The sequence below is a fragment of the Rhinoderma darwinii genome, chromosome 3, assembly GCF_050947455.1.
Source record: "Rhinoderma darwinii isolate aRhiDar2 chromosome 3, aRhiDar2.hap1, whole genome shotgun sequence".
Lineage (NCBI taxonomy): Eukaryota > Metazoa > Chordata > Amphibia > Anura > Rhinodermatidae > Rhinoderma > Rhinoderma darwinii.
In genome coordinates this window covers 288482683-288500682 of record NC_134689.1, presented here as the reverse complement: position 1 = coordinate 288500682, position 18000 = coordinate 288482683, and the positions used below count along the sequence as shown (strand labels likewise).

Below are 18000 nucleotides of genomic sequence, written 5' to 3'. Positions count from 1 at the left end.
GTAGCCATAAAAATCATCCTCATTGGCAGCAAATCTCCCCATGTAAAGAGGATGTGCTGCCGACAATGATGCAAACGGTATGGGGTGAACGCTCTCTTTCATCCCCCATATGATCCAATGATTGATCCATGTAAAGGGGATGTGCTGCCGACAATGATGTGAACGCTCTCTTTCATCCCCCCTACGATACAATGATTGATCCATGTAAAGGGAGCTAGACTAGTGCCATGGATCGACTTCTTTACCCGCAGAAATCTGTCCGTATAAATGGACCCTTAGAATCCGTGTTTGGTAGAAAAGTTAAAGAGGACTTTTCTATTCTGTCCATCAGAGACAATGGAAGTCTGACCAAACAGAACCAAAGCTTTATACCAATATTCTTAAATATCAGTAATCAACCAGTACTTTTGTTTCTTTACTATGGACAAAAACAAATCTAAAGCCATCCAAGTGTTCCCGCGTGTGAGCTGTTCATGTCTTGGTAAAAAAGCGAGTTCTCCCCTTTTTAATATGGCTTAGTTGGTTTAACATTTGTAGAGTTGTGCGAAAAAGAATGGACTTAAAATCATGGCATAATTTTAATCTTAATGGTGTGCCTGGTTTGAGACTCGCTTGAGTTCGGACCTCCCATTTTTTCATAGTATATTTTGTGTGTGTGTGTGTGTGTGTGTGTATATATGTTAAATATATATAAATAATTACTTTTTTACTTTAAAGGGGTATTCCCATTTATGGTATGTCCACAGGATGCACAGAAACAGCTCAGCTCAGCGAGCTAGACTGTTTCTGTACTTCTGACCACCTCATCAGTCAGTGAGCTGAGATTTGCAAGAGAAGGTGGGACGGGAGTCAGTGGGCTCCATTATAGATAGGTGCAGGGCCCAGAGGTGGGGCCTACATCTATCGGACATTTATGGCATATTCTGTGGATATTCTGTCTTTGCTGTGTTTAGACCATGTACTTATTTTTTCCCCTTTTTTATTTTATACAGGTGACATGCTTCGTTATATACATGAAAGTAAGGGAAGAGCAGCTGAAATGTTGAAAAATGAAGTTTTAAGAGAACGGCAAGAAACCGCTCGGAAAATGCGCAAATATTACTTGACTTGTCTGCAGCAGTTACTAAAGGACGATGGCAAGAATGAGGGGTCGGTGTGCCGCACACAAGAAACAGAACTTGTTTAAATTTGCAGCATACAAGATGTTTGTTGGCGATTCTAGCGTTTTAGGATAGTGGGCTTAGAGAAATGCCATTGGATTAGCTATGGGTAGCCTCATTTTACAGTAAGGTCAGTCAGGAAGGAATCTAAAATTTGATGGGGTATATAAGTACATTTGACGGTTGACTGTGCTCATGTTCTGTTTTTCCAATTGACCCTGTGATTTTCTAATAGATCTCACCAGTAATGCATGACGATGAATAAATGACTGTTTACCTATGGCTACCCTTAGATTATCTCACAAGCACAAGATTTTTGCACATCTATAACACGTTGTGTTATACAGCCGTAGATAGCAATGTTGTAAATGTATATATTTTTTTTCTAACTAGCAGTATATAATGTACAACCCTGTGTTGTTGATGTTCTGTGTGCAGTTTCATTTAACTAGTAGACCGCAGAAATACAGGAAACCGTAACTGATTTACATAGAATTTCTGACAAATCGTATTTTGATCTGTTTTCTTAGAGCTGAAAAGAAAATAATGAATGCTGCGAGCAAACTTGCAACTATGGCAAAAGTCTTGGAAACTCCCATCTCCCAAAAAACACAAAGCAGAAGCTTGCGTGCAGGTATGTAGGATTCTCTTTTGGAAAATACTTTGTGATTCAGCAGAAGGTGGTCACTGAAGGCTATGGATGGAATAACTTCTACATTGTAGGTATGAGGTTAAATAAAAGCGGTTGCCTGCATCCTGTTTTGGATAGAGAGATCAGCCATCTTTGATCAGACTTTACGAACATGTGAGAAATGTAATATGTGACGGACTAGTCTAATTGTTGCACGGTGTTCACACTTGCACGAATGCTGAGACTAATCCTGATGGATCCTGTTGACTTATGGGGTCTGTCTGGATTATGATCTATTTGATGGCAATAATGGCACTGCAGACTGACGGAAAAGGAACAAATGGTGGTGTGAACAGAACCTAAGAGATTACGTCTTGGAGAATCTGGAATACTATCCAGTCCTATTCAGTAGCAGACTTATGCAGCTTTAACATGTAACTTCACCGTGGAGATTCTTAACTTATTAGAAATAGCATTTTTCCAATAAACTTGCATTTGCGGATATGATGCATCTTTTCAGTAACAGACTTTACGAGTTCCTTCAACTGCTGACTAAACTTCATTTGACAGATGACACTGGCAGTCTTGACATCACACTGTAACTCATTGCAATGGAATGACGAAGGGCTTTAGATTTTTAATATCTTTTTAATCTTTAATTAGGGTTAGCGGTGAGCCAAGATGAAACTGAGCCTGAAGCAATGAGGCCAATACAGAATGTTCTAAGCTGTTCAAGTAACAGATCGACTGATCCAAACACCGAACAAAAGACACTGGATGAACTCATCAGGAGACATATGAAGGAGAAGCTTGATGGGGGCAAATTCCCTAATCTGGAAGATTCTACTGCTATTAAACTTGATGTGTCAAAGCACAGACCTACACCGGTGCCTACAGGACGGTCTATGAGCACACCTTTTGATGGTCTTGCTTCGAATAGTCCAGACGCTAATGCAGATTCTCTTCAGGTCACATTTGGTAAACCAATTGATCCCTCTGTTTTACATTTGTTAAAAGATCGCTCATGCCATGGGAATCCAAAGTCAAGATCAGATAGACAAAAGTTTGAACTCCAAGAAACTCCTGTGCGGGATGAAAATGGAAGTAATGACTGGAGCTGTTTGACTAGTAAAGGTCTCTTTTTGAAAGCGCAGTCTCAAAATCCGAACGCTCCTGGGAATTTTTCAGGAGCAGGTGTGTTTTCCTTTGTGGAGAGAAGTCATGATACCTTTGGCAGCAGATATGAAGGTCAGAATCAATCGGCACACATTGGGAAGAAAAGAGATCAGACTCCTGGTACACAGCATTCTAGTAAAGTTGTGGGTCATCCGCCTACAGCTGTAGAATCTAAGTCATACTCCAACGTAAGTCGAGGCATCCAGCTACCATCACGGAAATTATTGCTGGATTTTGCATCTCCACCGCAAGACAGCGGCTTTGACAGTCCATTGCCTATTTAAGTCGTTTTAACTGATTAAGAAAAGCACTCAAAAGGCTTCCACTACATGGATGTTTTCTACGAACTTTTCAATTCTTGCTACAGAATGCATAGATTTTTTTTAATTTATTTTTTGGGCATGTATATAGTCTTGTGCTTTTTTTTTATATTCTATTTTTGTATGTGTGTGTTTGTCTAAAGGCTTATTTTTGTATTTATGCGCTTGTTTTTACATAATTATGTTATTTAAATAAAGATTTTATTATTTTAGCCACTTTTTTTTTGTGTCAAACATCTAGGAATTGGGCTGAGAATTTTGGGTGGCATTATGCAGCATTTTTAGTTGAAATCTACTATGTTGTTGAAAAACCCAGTTTTAAAGGGATTAGAGGGGGGCATACCCACAAGTATGCACTTGAGGAAAGCAGAGGGTGCACTGTAGAGTTACTGGCTAGGATCAATGGGCATAGTTACAGGATTTCCACCCAAAACATTAAAATTGACCAAATATTAGAAATGAGGGCCAACGTTTGGTAATGTTCGTTTTAGGTTCATATCATCACATTAATGCTTTATAATCTAGAAAAATCTACCATCGATTGCGACGAACGTAATTCCACCATTGTATACCATACAGTTGCATTTGTTATTCAGAGGGGAGAGTATTTCCTGGAGAAGGAATGGATAAAATAATTTTTCCAAAATACTTTGCAATGAGACCACCCTGGCCAAATTTCTATTATGGAATATGGTCGTCATAGAAGGTCCCTCACTGGTTGGCTGTGATAGAGAACTGCAGCAAAAATAATCCGCTTTTTCTCTGGAGGACTGACCACCTGTATTCCAGCGGTCAGATTTCCAACATTCCCCTCAATGTGGGATGAGCTGCCAATCTAAAAGACCTTTACTACATGTTTATCCTCTGGAGCTTGGACCTGCAATAATTATAAACAGAAGTGATCACATGATGGATTTTTCCGAGAATCCGTGGCAGAAATCCATGTCGCTTCTCTTGTTTTCTGCGACATGGATTTAAAATCTGTGTTGTATGAACTACGAGTGGATTTCTCATTGCAACAGGAAGGATGTGGGCAAATTGCACATGGGTTTGGGTGCGGATTACGTGCAGAAATCCGCGTGAAAATCTGTTGTTTGAACATGGCCTTATATTTCTGCATTGTATTAACGCAGCCTAAAGGTCAAAATAGTACTTTATCATGTACTATGCTACAGACCAGATGTTTGCCATTTTCGGGCTATTACCAACAAGCTTAAGTAAGGCTGGTGGTTTACTGTGACTAAGGACCCTTGCACACATAGCGGATTTGTTGCAGATTTTCCATCCGAATATTCGGCCTGACCATAAAAGACAGAAGACCTTTACAAAAATACAGGGATATACTTACCTCCACTAGATGAGTTCTGACGTCCCCGGCACTGTCTTCACTCTTTTCACTGGGAATACTGTAGCCGGAACCCCTGCAAGGTTAACAGCAGGGGAAGTGTCAGAAGCAATGGACCAGCGCTGACGTCCTCAGCGGTTGTCCATCAGAGGACAGAGGAGGAGGCGGGGGCATGTCTCAGCCTTTCATACAACACTCCATATGCAAGTCTGAGACTTTGGTGGCGATCTGGCATTGTGCGTAATGGGGACCAGAATGAAAAAAAAAAAAGATGGACACTAGGTAAGTTAAATATCATTTTGCAATCGTTAGTTCATTTTTTTTTGGGGGGGGACTGGAGGGACACTAAGGTTTATGCTACCAACTATATTATACGGAGTGTATAACCTCTGAGTTGTACTTATCTGTAATATGGCACCCATAGAGGTGTATTGTGCCATACTGTACCTCCCATGTGCCTCTGATTTCACCTTCTAGACGTTAGCAGTTGACCATTTACTTGCTAGAGATTATGAATTGTTGCCTTGCCCTTGTTAAGGAAAGTGGGTATTTTTGATTCAGGAATGATCTCAATGCTAATGGAAGGCATATGTACAAAGTAGTTTAAAAAAAAAAGTGTGTCACTGTCCATGTACAAAAAAAACAACTTCAGCATACTCCAAATCTGTTACTAAAGAAAAAGCCAATATGAATATTTACATATGTGTATAAATAATATTTGTAAGAATCTAACCTTGGTAGCAGGAGTAAAGGGATCTTGGCTAGCTAAAGGCATGCATTAAGCTTGGCCGATACGTGGTTGTGTGCTGTCCGTTTGTAGCCTAGCTTGTCTACAGCGCAATGTTCGCACTTAAGCTGTTAACATGTTTGGAATCCATGTAGAATAGGGCTGTGTGTGTTTTTTATTTTCCTCCTTTGTGATAGGGAGTAGTCTGGGTCAAGCAAGGTAATGGCAACAAATGTATGCATGTTTTTATATGCTCCTATTAAAATTCTTAATTGTTCTACATGTTATTGGTATGAGATTCATTGCAGAAATCTGCTTCTTTGGAGCTTATTTGTGAAGTGTAAACCAAGCTGCCGTCCATTCTTCTACTTATTGTCTTTGTCTAAGTTTGTACAAATGCAAACCGTTTTGCAGTTTTTTGTTTTTTTTTAAAAATCATGAACTTCCATCAAGAGCTAGCTTTCAATACTTTAAAAATTCTTCACGTGCTGAGTGATTGTTGAGGGATACGTATCCAAACTATATAGCAATTTGGTGGGTTTCAGGGCAGGAATTGGTTATTAGTTTTTACATATGGCACTAATCCATATAGAAGTTTTAGGTTTTATTCACCCTCAACCTCTCCAAACAAAACTGGTAGCTGGAATCTGATTGGTTGCTACAGGCGGCGCTTTTATATATTTTTTTTCAAAGCAGAATTGAATATGAAAGTAGTAATTTCAGTTGCTATTGGCTATACTAGCATGTGAGGCTCAGTGGTACACCATTGTAGACTACTAGCGGAGCATGTGTCGCATTCTCTATCACCGCCGATGCCTGTTGTGGAATACTGCACATACTACTGTACAATATTGGGTTATACCTCCACTATTTTTAAAGAGAGAAATGTAAGTTTGTTTTTGGAATATGTTAAATACAAAAAACAAATCAAGTAATCCATGAGGGAGGAGGAAAGGGGGTTTGAACCCCTATACAGCGAGGTCAGTCAAAACAAATACAAAGCAATTTGTGAGCTCGCAGGCTCAACCTACAGAAAGTGTTTTATACTAATGAATCATCACAAATGGGTATCAAGAAAAAGGAAGGAGAGGAGACAAGCAAGGTGACCAAGAAGAGAAGAAAAAAAGGGGAGCTTAGAAGTGCCAGATCTCTTGTCCCCCATCCCCAAGGAAACCGACATGGACCTCGAAAACAGAGCCTTCACTGCACCAAAATCATTTTGTACTCCTCTGAGTCTTGGAATTCTTGCCAATAGTGTCAGGACTTAAAGTATGAGTTTTGGCTGTTGTGGATTTAATAAGTCCGATCATCCATGCAATGCAAATCTCTACATTCTGTAGCCCGAGTTGCAAGGAGGGGGGGGGGGGGGGGGGAGTCTAAACGTCTCCACAGTGCTGGGATGCAGGCTCTAGCTGTATTTACCAAATGTCTCAGAATTGAAACTCGATAGGACCTCATGGGGATGTCGCTGTTATAAAGAAGGCAGGAGTGAAAGGTATAGAGTACTCTGAAAGTAGAAGAAATTTTCTACACCTCTCTCCAAAATTAGGCCAAAGCCGGGCATTCCCAGAAAATGTGCAAAATTAAAACGGCACAAGCAAGTGGAGGGGACCATTTGGAATCATCATGAGTCGTTTTGGAAGAAACCCTATGCCATCTTGAGAGCACTTGGCAACCTGCTTCCGGTAGACTAGTGATTGAAGAGTCCTGAGCCATAAGGTACAACCTACATTTTTGTACTTCTGAGAAAGATTCAGATCCCTTTCCTAATTCAATAGAAAGGATGAGGATGGTTGACCTAGAGGGGACCCTCAACGTGGCATAAATCTGTGAAAGGGAGTGTCTTACCAGGCTAGACACAAAACATAAAGTCTCCAATGGAGTGGAGAAGAAAATAAATAATGTGAGCGGGGACAAAGTTCTGTAATTCTATTTAATGAGTCAGGAGAAGACCATAAGTCTCTTTTGGATAAAATGTGTGACATGGAAACGGCCCACATGGAACCAGCGGTGAAATATCGGATCACTCGGGAGTAAATGCCAGGTTCTTTAAGACCCGAAGCATGGGGGAGGTATGCAGCCAGATGTGGCCAATAAAAAGGTTTTGGAAAATGGTTGTCTTAAGGGGATTTGTCTAACCAAGGGGTCAACAGTCAAAGGTGTGGAGCTAAAAGAAGACTCTAATTGCACCCAAAGCTTTGTCTCTGCATGACGATGCCAGTCCACCACTCTGTAAAGATTGGAGGCAACGTAGTAAGAATTGACATTTGGTAAACAGAGACTGCCCTCCTTTTTAGGTCTTAAAAGAATAGATTTAGCAATCCTGAATGGTTTATTAGCCCATAAGAACTGAGTTAGAAGGGAGGAGATTCTGTTGAAAAAGACTCAGAGAATGTGAATTGGGTAAAGGATCTAGGGGAATACATTCATATTGAATATGGATCAATGACCAAACCATTTAAAGGTTCCCCATGTCCACCTGTCTTAATCTGCTTAGACAGCCAGGAGGAGAGTGAGAAGTTCATCTGATATAGCTGGGTGACTTAGACCATATGGATGATGTGTTGCAGTAGTAAAGTGGGTGGCAAAAATGTTGGTAAATAACTTAATGTCCACATTAAGGAGGGAAATAGGCCTGTTATTAGGGCACTGCGTCTGGTCCTTACTTTTTTTTTTTATTTTTTTTAGGTATGATGGATATATGGGCCCTAAGAGTCAATTGTGAGGGAGCGGTCTTGTGAAAGGGAGTAAAAAGAAAAAACTAGGATAGAAGAGTTTGAAATAGAAAAGGAAGAGGTGTTCGGTTGTGGGGCTGTGCCAGTTTGAGGATTTTTATATGGTCAGCTGCAGTTCTTTATCAGAGATGGGGGGTCTCCAATAAGTGGATTGCTTCAGTTGGAAGCTGTGGGAGTCCAGAACAGACCAAGCAGTAATCCATGTTGCCGTTGTATAGAGTCGATGGAGGAGCATTGAGGTTCTATAAAGAGTAAGAACAAAAAGTTTCTGGCATATGTGCTGGACAAAAGCTTTTGACCTGAGGGGGCAGCAATTTGGGGGTGAAAGAGTGGGCTCTTTGGGGCAGAGCTCTCAGGATAGTGTCTTACTGGGTTTGTTCACAAATTGTTCTTTTTTTTATTTTAACATGCCTGCTCCTTTGTCGTCAAGGTAGATAACCTGCTACTAGAAGTGTATGGCAAAGGCTTATTCCCCTCTCTCCATTGAGAGCACATGCACGTTCAACCGAACTGGACGTTCATGTGTATGTGGAAGTCGGGAGGAATAGCTGTTAGACCGACAACTACTGAAGGTGTATGGCCACCTGGTGACTTGAAGCTAGTGTCAGCCTTTAGTTAAGGCAGTTTTCCCGTAATCAATATTTATCACCTATCCACTGAATAGGTGATAAATATCTGATCGCTGTGGGTCCGACTGATGGGACCCCCACTACTCACGAACGGGCATACATTTCCGTTCCTGGGAGCCTCATATGAGTGGAGCGGTATTGCACGTGCTCGGCCACCACTCCATTTATTTCTTTGGTGCTGCAGAAGAGATTGTTACGCCACTATTGTGCCTCAAGGCCAGGCGAAAGATGCGACCCATTTATTAAGAGGCATTAGCTTCTTAATAAATGTGTTACATCTTAATTCAGCGAACTGTTTATGAAGACTGGCGTATGTGTTAAGAAATCTCCCCCAATATCTTTATTGAAAATTTTTCTCTGCAGTACAAAAACAGAAGTACATTTTTTTGAGGCGGGTGGAAAGGGGGATGAAACAATTTTTTTTTTCATTTATTTTTGTAACTTAGGCATTGCAATTGTATTATTATACATTCTTTTTGTATATGGCTTTTGTGAATTGAATAGAAAATAATAAAAATATAAGATATATAAAAAAAAAAGAAACGAATAGTATTTTGCTGAATAAAACAATAAGAGTATGTTCACACGCTTACTAAAAAAACGTATGGAAATACGGAGCTGTTTTCAAGGGAAAACCGCTCCTGACTTTCAGAAGTTTTTTAATCAGTCGCGTTTTTCGCAGACCTTTTTGGAGCTGTTTTTCTATAGTCTATGAAAAACGGCTGAAGAAGTGACATGCACTTGTTTTTCGCTGGCTTTTTTTTTGAAAAACGGCTGCGTAAAAAAAAACGCCCCGTCGGAACAGAACATCGTTTTTTTCCCATTTGAAATCAATGGGCAGATGTTTGGAGGCGTTCTGCTTCCGATTTTTCAGCCGTTTTTCGTGACGTTTACAGCACGAAAAACGGCTGACTCTACCCTGTGTGAATATACCCTAACCGGACAAGGGCCTGTACAGACTGGCCAAATATATACTGACATTCCTTCCTATACTAAGAGTCCCAAAGAATTTGATTAGCTAGATTTTGTAAGTGCCCATTTTCAATGAACATTGCACAGTTTACAATTTAAGGTGAAACAGACTATATTGGAAATGGGCCTCACTGGAGGTTTAAACAAAAGAGCTGCCAAAGGCAGAACATTGTAGAGCAGCCAGAAAACTGAAATCAGAATTTTCCAGCAGCCGTTTTTCCCAGGCTTTTCTGTCCTAGTCTCCAGTGTCATTTTGCTCAACCACTTCTGTTGCTATGTTCTTAATCCCCTTGAAGGGCAACATTCTACAGTGTTACAGTTTGTCCTGTAAATGATAATATTAAAGAACTGGCAAAAAATTGCAAAAAAGGAAAAAATATCATGAGTTTAAAATTTCTTCCATCTTATTTGTGTTTGTAGAAATGTTTTCTTCCAGTGCTATTTAATGTGCACGTCTGCTTGTTACAGAAAATCTAAAATATTTATTGCATATTTTACCGTATTTTTTGGCACTCTTACGCTCACAGAAAACTGAATAAAGAAGTAAGACTTGCTGCATGACTCATGACTATCTGGGTTTTCTCCTGCTGAGTATGAGTTTAAAACACTTCCCTTAATACTTAGGCCTTTACTGTAACCATTAGCCTCTGTTTTATCAAATGTTAGGCTTAAAAGGATTTTCCGCGTCTTTATATGGATAAGCGATCAATATCAATTGCCATCAATATCAGATTGGTGTGGCGCTGATTGGATCTGCCCCTTCATTGTTTATACGGTACAGCGCCATATATTTTGTAGTGGCTCTTCATGGTGCTGCAAGTCTTTGAGCTTAGTCCTCTTCATGTGAATGGAACGGAGCTGCAATACTAGGCACAGCCACAAATGTGCAACTCTGGGCGTGCTGCTCATTGGAGCGCCACATCCACCTCCGTTAGCTGATTGGTGGGGTTGTCGGGTCAGACCCCCTCCATTCTGATATTGATGGATGTGATATTGATGGCATTAGGATATTCCATTAATATCAAAGTCCCGGAAAACTTGTGTTAACTGTATTTTATCATATGTCCATTTTTGCAAATATACATTACGTTTAGAAACCAATTGCAATAATTATGGAGATGTATCCTTGCTGCTTATAATACACCAGTTATTTTATTGATCAGGACTAGCCAGAGTCTTTAATTTCAGCTGCCATAAAGCTCGAACACTGCTGTACAGGAAGGAAATGTGTCTCCAAAATGGCTGTCCCAGGGAAAACAAATCGCTACAAGAGTTTAAAAATAATAAATACATAACTTCTCTGTCTTCAAGGCTATGTACACCTTTGAAAGGCAATTTTTTTTTTTTTTCTATATATAATGGTGTATCCGTGTGTTTGGTGCAACTTTACAAATACTTTTTTTAAAATTTGTTTTACTTTTTGAGATACAGCTGCTCTGTATTCTCTATACAGAGCAGCTGTATCTAGCGCTATTCACTGAATCTGTCAGTCCCGTTATGAATTTAGATGTGACCGTTTACAGCTGGATCCTGCGTGTCAGACGCGCAGGACCCACTGTCACTGAACCCGGCAGGTCCGCGGGACTGACTAATTCAGTGAATAGCGTTAGATACAGCTGCTCTTTATAGAGAATACAGAACAGCTGTATCTCAAAAAGTAAAACACATTTTTAAAAAAGTATTTGTAAAGTTGCACCAAACCCAAAGATACACCTTTTGTTTTAAAAAATTGCCTTTCAAAGGTTTACATAGCCTTTAAATCTAATTAATCAAGCTAAATTAAATACATCAGACATTCCCTATAAGGCATCTGTCGGCATTGCTCGAATCTTTAATATATACTACACATACATGTTTCATCTATGATCTTCTTTCTTTCCACATGAGCTCACTCATCATACATTACCCTATGACCAATCTCATTTAGTTTAATGTTTTGTTTTTTTTAATCATTAAGCTTTACCAAATCCATCATTTTTCATTTTGTTTGAAAGTATAGTTTTTTTTTTAAGCTGTCTTTAGTTGTTTGTGACCTACATTCTAGTTTACGTTCTTTTTAGCATACTTTCTTCCTCCTGAATTTCATAGCAATTCTGTATGTTTTATGGTAAAGTACATATCCTACATATAAGATTAAGGTTATATAAGGACATGAATAGTTGTGGGATTTGCTAATTTGATTTACAGGACAAGGCGTTGTTTTTTTGTTTTTTTTAAATAAAATATATTTTGTAGCAGTTTTGCTTTAAAAGGTTTTTGGAATCTTTATGATCTGTACACCCTTCTCTCATAGTGAGGAGCATTCATTTATGATTTTGATCTTTAATCAAGTATTTAAAACTTTTCTATAAGTTATGATCCTATTGGGTGTGGATCATGAATCACTACATACAGAAAAGTTTAGCTTAAGATGTACTTGTAGATATAAAATAAACTAAAAATTATACTTTTAGGTTTAAAATTTTCATTGACCTGTAGATACATATGAAAAACCATGCACTGCTTTTTTGTTTTTGCATGCAGTAGAAAACAATAGCCCTAAAATTCTATCTGAGCTTAATACAATACATTCTATCATTTAAATTTATAGTGAATTCTATTCACTGGTACAAGTGGTTTCCCATTAAAATATTGTGTGCAATGCCAAATTTGCTGCACTATTCTTGCTATCAAATGTGACGGCATTGTCGGTAAAGTCTCTGAAAGCAGTCCCGAATGGCAGTGTAAACATAGCCCAATGAGAAATTGCATAAAAAGAGGCATTCCCTTGGCTGTTTTGGGGGTATGCCTGGGATCAGCAGAGTGGAACTTAAAATGTCTCATGATTTGGTATTCAAAGGTTAGGCAGTATGTAAGTAGTGTTACCAGTTATGAACTTTAACCCCTTTTCGCTGGGGCGAATTTTGACCTTCCTGAAGGAGCCTTCTTTTCAAATCGGACATATCCCTTTATATGGTAATAACTTTGTAATGCTTTTACCTATCCAAGCGATTCTGAGATTTTTTTCGTGACATACAGGACTTTGTTAGTGAAAAAATGTAGTCGATAAATTCTATATTTATTTGTGCAAAACACAAATTTAGAGAAAATGTGCAAAAATTTTCATTTTTCTAAATTTAAATGTATCTGCTTGAAATACCGATAGTTATACCACACAAAATAGTTACTAGTTTACATTTCCCATATGTGTACTTTTATGTTGGCATCGTTTTTTGAACGTACTTTTTCTTTTTCTAGGACATTGCTGCTAAAGCTCTAAGCCTTGTAATTTCTCAAATTATCAAGAAAATTTCAAAAGGCTATTTTTTCATGGATCGGTTCAGTTCTGAAATGGTTTTGTGGGCCCTATATATTAGAAATCCCCCATAAATCACCCCATTTTAAAAACTGCACCCCTCAAAGTATTCAAAATAACATTTAGAAAGTTTAGGCGTTTCACAAGAATTAGAGGTGATATTTACAAATTACATTTCTTGTTTGCAGAAATGCATTTTTTTATTTTTTTTTCTGTAACGCAGAAGGTTTTACAAGAAAAACGCAACTCAATATTTATTGCCCAGATTCTGCAGTTTCTAGAAATATCCCACATGTGGCCCTAGTGTGGTAATGTACTGAACCACAGACCTCAGAACAAAAGAGCACCTAGTGGGTTTTGGGGCCTTCTTTTTATTAGAATATATTTTACGCACCATGTCCGGTTTGAAGAGGTCTTGTGATGCCAAAAGAAAGGAAACACCCCAAAAAAGACCCCATTTTGGAAACTACACACCACAAAGAATTCATCTAGGTGTGTACTGCGCATTTTGAACCCACAGGTATTTCATAGATTTTATTAGAATTTGGACGTGAAAATATTTTTTATTTTTCCAATAAGAAGTCGTTTTAGCTAAAGAAAAAAAATTTCCACAAGGAATAAAGAAGAAAAAGGCACCAACATTTGTAAAGCAACTTCTCCAGAGTATGTAAATACCCCATATGTGGTCATAAACTGCTGTTTGGGCACACGGCAGAGGTTAGAAGGGAAGGCGCACTATTTCTCTTTTGGAGCGCAGATTCTGCTGGATTGGTTTCTTGGCACCATGTCGTGTGACTCCATTTGGGAAACTAAACACCTTTAGGAATTTATCTAGGGGTGTAGTGAGCATTTTGACCCCACAGGTGTTTCATAGATTTTATTAGGATTGGGCAGTGAAAATAAAATTAAGGGTTTTTTTCCCAATAAAACGTATCTTTAGCTCAAAATGTTTCATTTTCGAAACAAATAAAAGGAGAAAAAGTCCCACAACATTGGTAAAGCAACTTCTCCCGAGTATGGCAATAGCCCATATGTGGTAATAAACTGCCGTTTGGGCACAGAGTAGGGCTCAGAAGGGAAGGAGCGCCATTAGGCTTTTGGAGTGCAGATTTTGCTGGATTGGTTTCTGGGTGCTATGTTGCATTTGCAAAGCCCCTGTGGGACCAAAACAGTGGAAACCCCCAAGAAGTGACCCCATTTTGAAAACTGCACCCCTCAAGGTATTCACCTAGGGGTGTAGTGAGCATGTTAACCCCGCAGGCATTTAGCAGAAATTAGTGTGCACTCGATGTTGCAGAGTGAAAATGGGATTTTTTCCATAGATATGCCAATATATGGTGCCCAGCTTGTGCCACCATAACAAGACAGCTCTCTAATTATTATGCGGTGTTTCACGGTTTTAGAAACACCCTACATGTGGCCCTAATCTTTTTGCCTGGACGATCGACAGGGCACAGGAGTGAAAGAGTACCATGCGAAATTGGGGCCTTATTTGACGACTTACAAAGTATTGATTCACAATTGCAGAGGCTCTGATGTGAAATGATAAAAGAAACATCTGAGAAGTGACCCCATTTTGGAAACTACACCCCTCAAGGCATTTATTAACAGGTGTAGTGAGCATCTTCACCCCACAGGTCTTTCTAAATGCGCTGCGGATGGTGCAAATTAAAAATAGCAATTTTTCCCTAGATATGCCATTTCAGTGGCAAATATGTTGTGCCCAGCTTATGCCACTAAAGAGAGACACCCCACAAATCGTTAAAAGGGTTCTCCCTGGTTTGGTGATGCCATATGAATTGAAGTACACTTCTGTTTGTGTTCACTGTAGGGTTCAGAAGGGAGGGAGCACAATTTTGCTTTTGGAGCGTGGATATTGCTTTGATAGTAGTTTTGTTTGGAGTTTTACTGGTATTTTAGTTGATAGTGTGGGGGCATATGTAAGCTGGGCAGAATCCATGAGGGGCATAGTCAGGTGGTAAAATAATCCATAGATGTGTGTTACGCAGTGAAGCAATCCTTTATGCACAGGCCAGTGTGCACTGATCAGTGGCATCGTTTCTTATCCCCCTTTTTGTACACACTCCGCACCTTTGCAGTTTGGGGAATTTTGCTGGGAAGTGCTGTCCTGGTATAATACGGGCACCCTCCCTTCCAGCAGATATGTTTGAGTCCTTCCCTTCCTGGTTCCCTAATTTTAGTCCCTTGATAAATCGCCTCGTGAAACAGAAGAAATGTTCCCCTCAGGGCTGCACAACTGCATATTTTTCTTTCCTGACTATTTGGAGCCTTAACTTTTTTTCATAGATGTAGTGGTAGGAGGGCTTTTTTTTTTTTGCGGAATGAGCTGTAGTTATTATTGGTACCATTTTGGGGTACATGTGAGATTTTGATCACTTTTTATCCTTTTTTTTTTTTTTTTTTTTGGGAGGCAATGTGACCAAAAAACAGCAATTCTGGCATCGTTTTTTAGGTTGTTTATTTTTATGCAGCGGTCACCATGCATTATAAACTACATGTTAACATTATTTTGCGGGTCAGTGCGATTCTGGCGATACCAAATTTATAGAACTTTTTTATGTTTTACAACTTTTTGCACAATACCTTCTTTTTACAAAAGAATACATTTTTTTCTGACGCCATGTTGTCAGAGCCAAAACGTTTTAATTTTTTCGTAGACGGAGCTATATGAGGGCTTGTTTTTTGTGAGACGATCTATAGTTTTTATAGGTACCATTTTTGGATACATGCATCTTCTTGATCACTTTTTATTTCAATTTTTGGAAGACAAAGTGACCAAAAAAACAGCAATTCTGGCAATTATTTTAGTTGTTTTTTTAAGGGCGTTCACTGTGTGGGATAAATAACTTAACATTTTTATACTTCAGGTCGTTACGGATGCGGTGATACCAAATATGTATGGTTTATTTTTATTTTTTTTAATAATGACTTGATAAGGGAAAAAAAGGGCAATTGTGTTTTATTTTATTACTTGAACCTTTTTATTTTTTTACATCTTTTATTTTGACAATTTTTTTTTTTTTTTAGTCCCACTAGGGGACTTGAAGGTCCAACTGTTTGATTGCTGTTCTAATACATTGCACTACCTATGTAGTGCAATGTATTAGAACTGTCAGTTGTTCACTGACCTCACACCGATCAGGCTTTGGGCGGGGCCTAATCTGCTTTCCTGATGGCAGAGCAGGAGGCCATTGTTAGGCCTCCTGTTGCCATAACAGCAGTCGGCAACCCTGCCATCGCATGGCAGGGCTGCCGATTTGCTGCAAACCACTAAGATGCAGTGATCGCTGCATCTAAGGGGCTAATGGCAGGGATCGGAGCTAGCTCCGGTTCCTGCCGTTAGCTGTTACTAACATACTTCGGACACCCACTGCTGATGACACCGGCTTATTACAGCGCCATTCACATTATGTAGGAGATAGGGCACTTATAATCTAGTGACAGAGCCTCTTTAACCCCTTCCCGCCATTTCACGTACAGTTACGTGATGGGAGATGGTCTTTTCCCGTATCTCCACGTAACTGTACGTGAAACAGATGGAGCTGGCTCAGGAGCTGAGCCAGCGACATCACCGCTGGGTGACAGCTGTATGTTACATCTGGCACCCTGGGGTGTCGGCCAGGGCCGGAGCTAGCCTCCGATCCGACCGATTAACCCCTCACATGCTGCGTTCAATAGAGATCGCAGCATGTGAGGAGTTTATAGCCACCGGCACCCCAGCAACGTGATCGCTGGGTTGCCGGTGGCTGCAAAGGCCATCGGAGGGCTAATACTTACCTCCCGGTCCGCCAGTAACGGAATCCTCCTATGCCCCGTCGTCGGCGGGGCCCAGGAGGCTTCCGGTACCATCAGCAAGATAGTGCCGGCTCAGCTTCCGGTTCAGAAGCTGAGCCGGCGTCATCAGTGGGTGTCCGCTGTATGTTACAGCGGACACCCAGATCTATCGCCAAGAACCGGAGCTAGCTCCGATTCCTGGCATTAACCCCTTCGATGCAGCGATCCATTGTGATCGCTGCATCCTAGAGGTTTGTAGAAAATCGGCAGCCTTGCCATGCGATGGCAAGGCTGGCGACTATTACTATGGCAACAGGAGCCCTAACCATGGCTTCCTATCTGCCATTAAGTAAGCCGATTAGGCCCCTCCCGGAGGCGGAGCCTGATCGACTTGCTGTCAGTGAACAACTGACAGTTCTAATACATTGCACTACATAGGTAGTGCAATGTATTAGAACATCAAACAAACAGTTGGACCTTCAAGTCCCCTAGTGGAACTAAAGAAAAGTTGTAAAAAATATAATAAAAGTTTCAAATAATAACACAAAACACAATCGCCCTTTTTCCATTATCAAGTAATTTATTATTGAAAAAAATAATAAAGCCATACATATTTGGTATCGCTGCGACTGTAACGACCTTAACTATAAAAATATTATGTTGTTTATTCCGCACAGTGAACGCCGTAAAAAAAATAACTAAAAAATACTGACAATCGCTATTTTTTGGTCACTTTGTCTTCCAAAAATTGAAATAAAAAGTGATCAAAAAGTCGCATGTACCTAAAAATGGTACCTATAAAAACTATAACTCGTCTCGCTAAAAACAAGCCCTTATACAGCTCCGTCGACGAAAAATTTAAAACCGTTATGGCTCTCACAACATGGCGACAAGTAGCGAATTATCAAGGCCCCTAAAATTAGGGAACCAGGAAGGGGAGGGCCCAAACATATCTGCTGGAAGTGAGGGCGCCTGTATTATACCAGGACAACACTTTCCCAGCAAAATTCCCCAAACTTCAAAGGTGCCGAGTGTGGACCAAAAGGGGAATAAGTAAAGACCGTTTATTAGTGCGACACCGGCCTGTGCAGAAAGGATTGTGTCACAGCATAACACACCTATAAATAATTATTTTATTTTTTTACCCCACTATACCACCTGGCTATGCCCCTTATATACTCCGCCCGCCTTACATGTACCCCCACATTATAAACT

At 39.9% G+C, this 18000-nt stretch overlaps 1 protein-coding gene across 2 annotated transcripts in view; it reads left to right on the top strand.

Annotated features, from left to right (window-relative positions):
- Nucleotides 1-3443, top strand: part of CEP152 (centrosomal protein 152) — a 60434-nt gene extending 56991 nt beyond the window's left edge. For both annotated transcript variants that reach the window (XM_075858027.1, XM_075858026.1), the window contains exons 26-28: nucleotides 993-1149; nucleotides 1691-1794; nucleotides 2455-3443. In XM_075858027.1, coding sequence (XP_075714142.1) covers nucleotides 993-1149; nucleotides 1691-1794; nucleotides 2455-3251 — 1058 coding nt within the window. In that variant the 3' untranslated portion in view covers nucleotides 3252-3443. The remainder of the gene's footprint in view (nucleotides 1-992; nucleotides 1150-1690; nucleotides 1795-2454) is intronic.
- Nucleotides 3444-18000: the final 14557 nt, after the last annotated feature.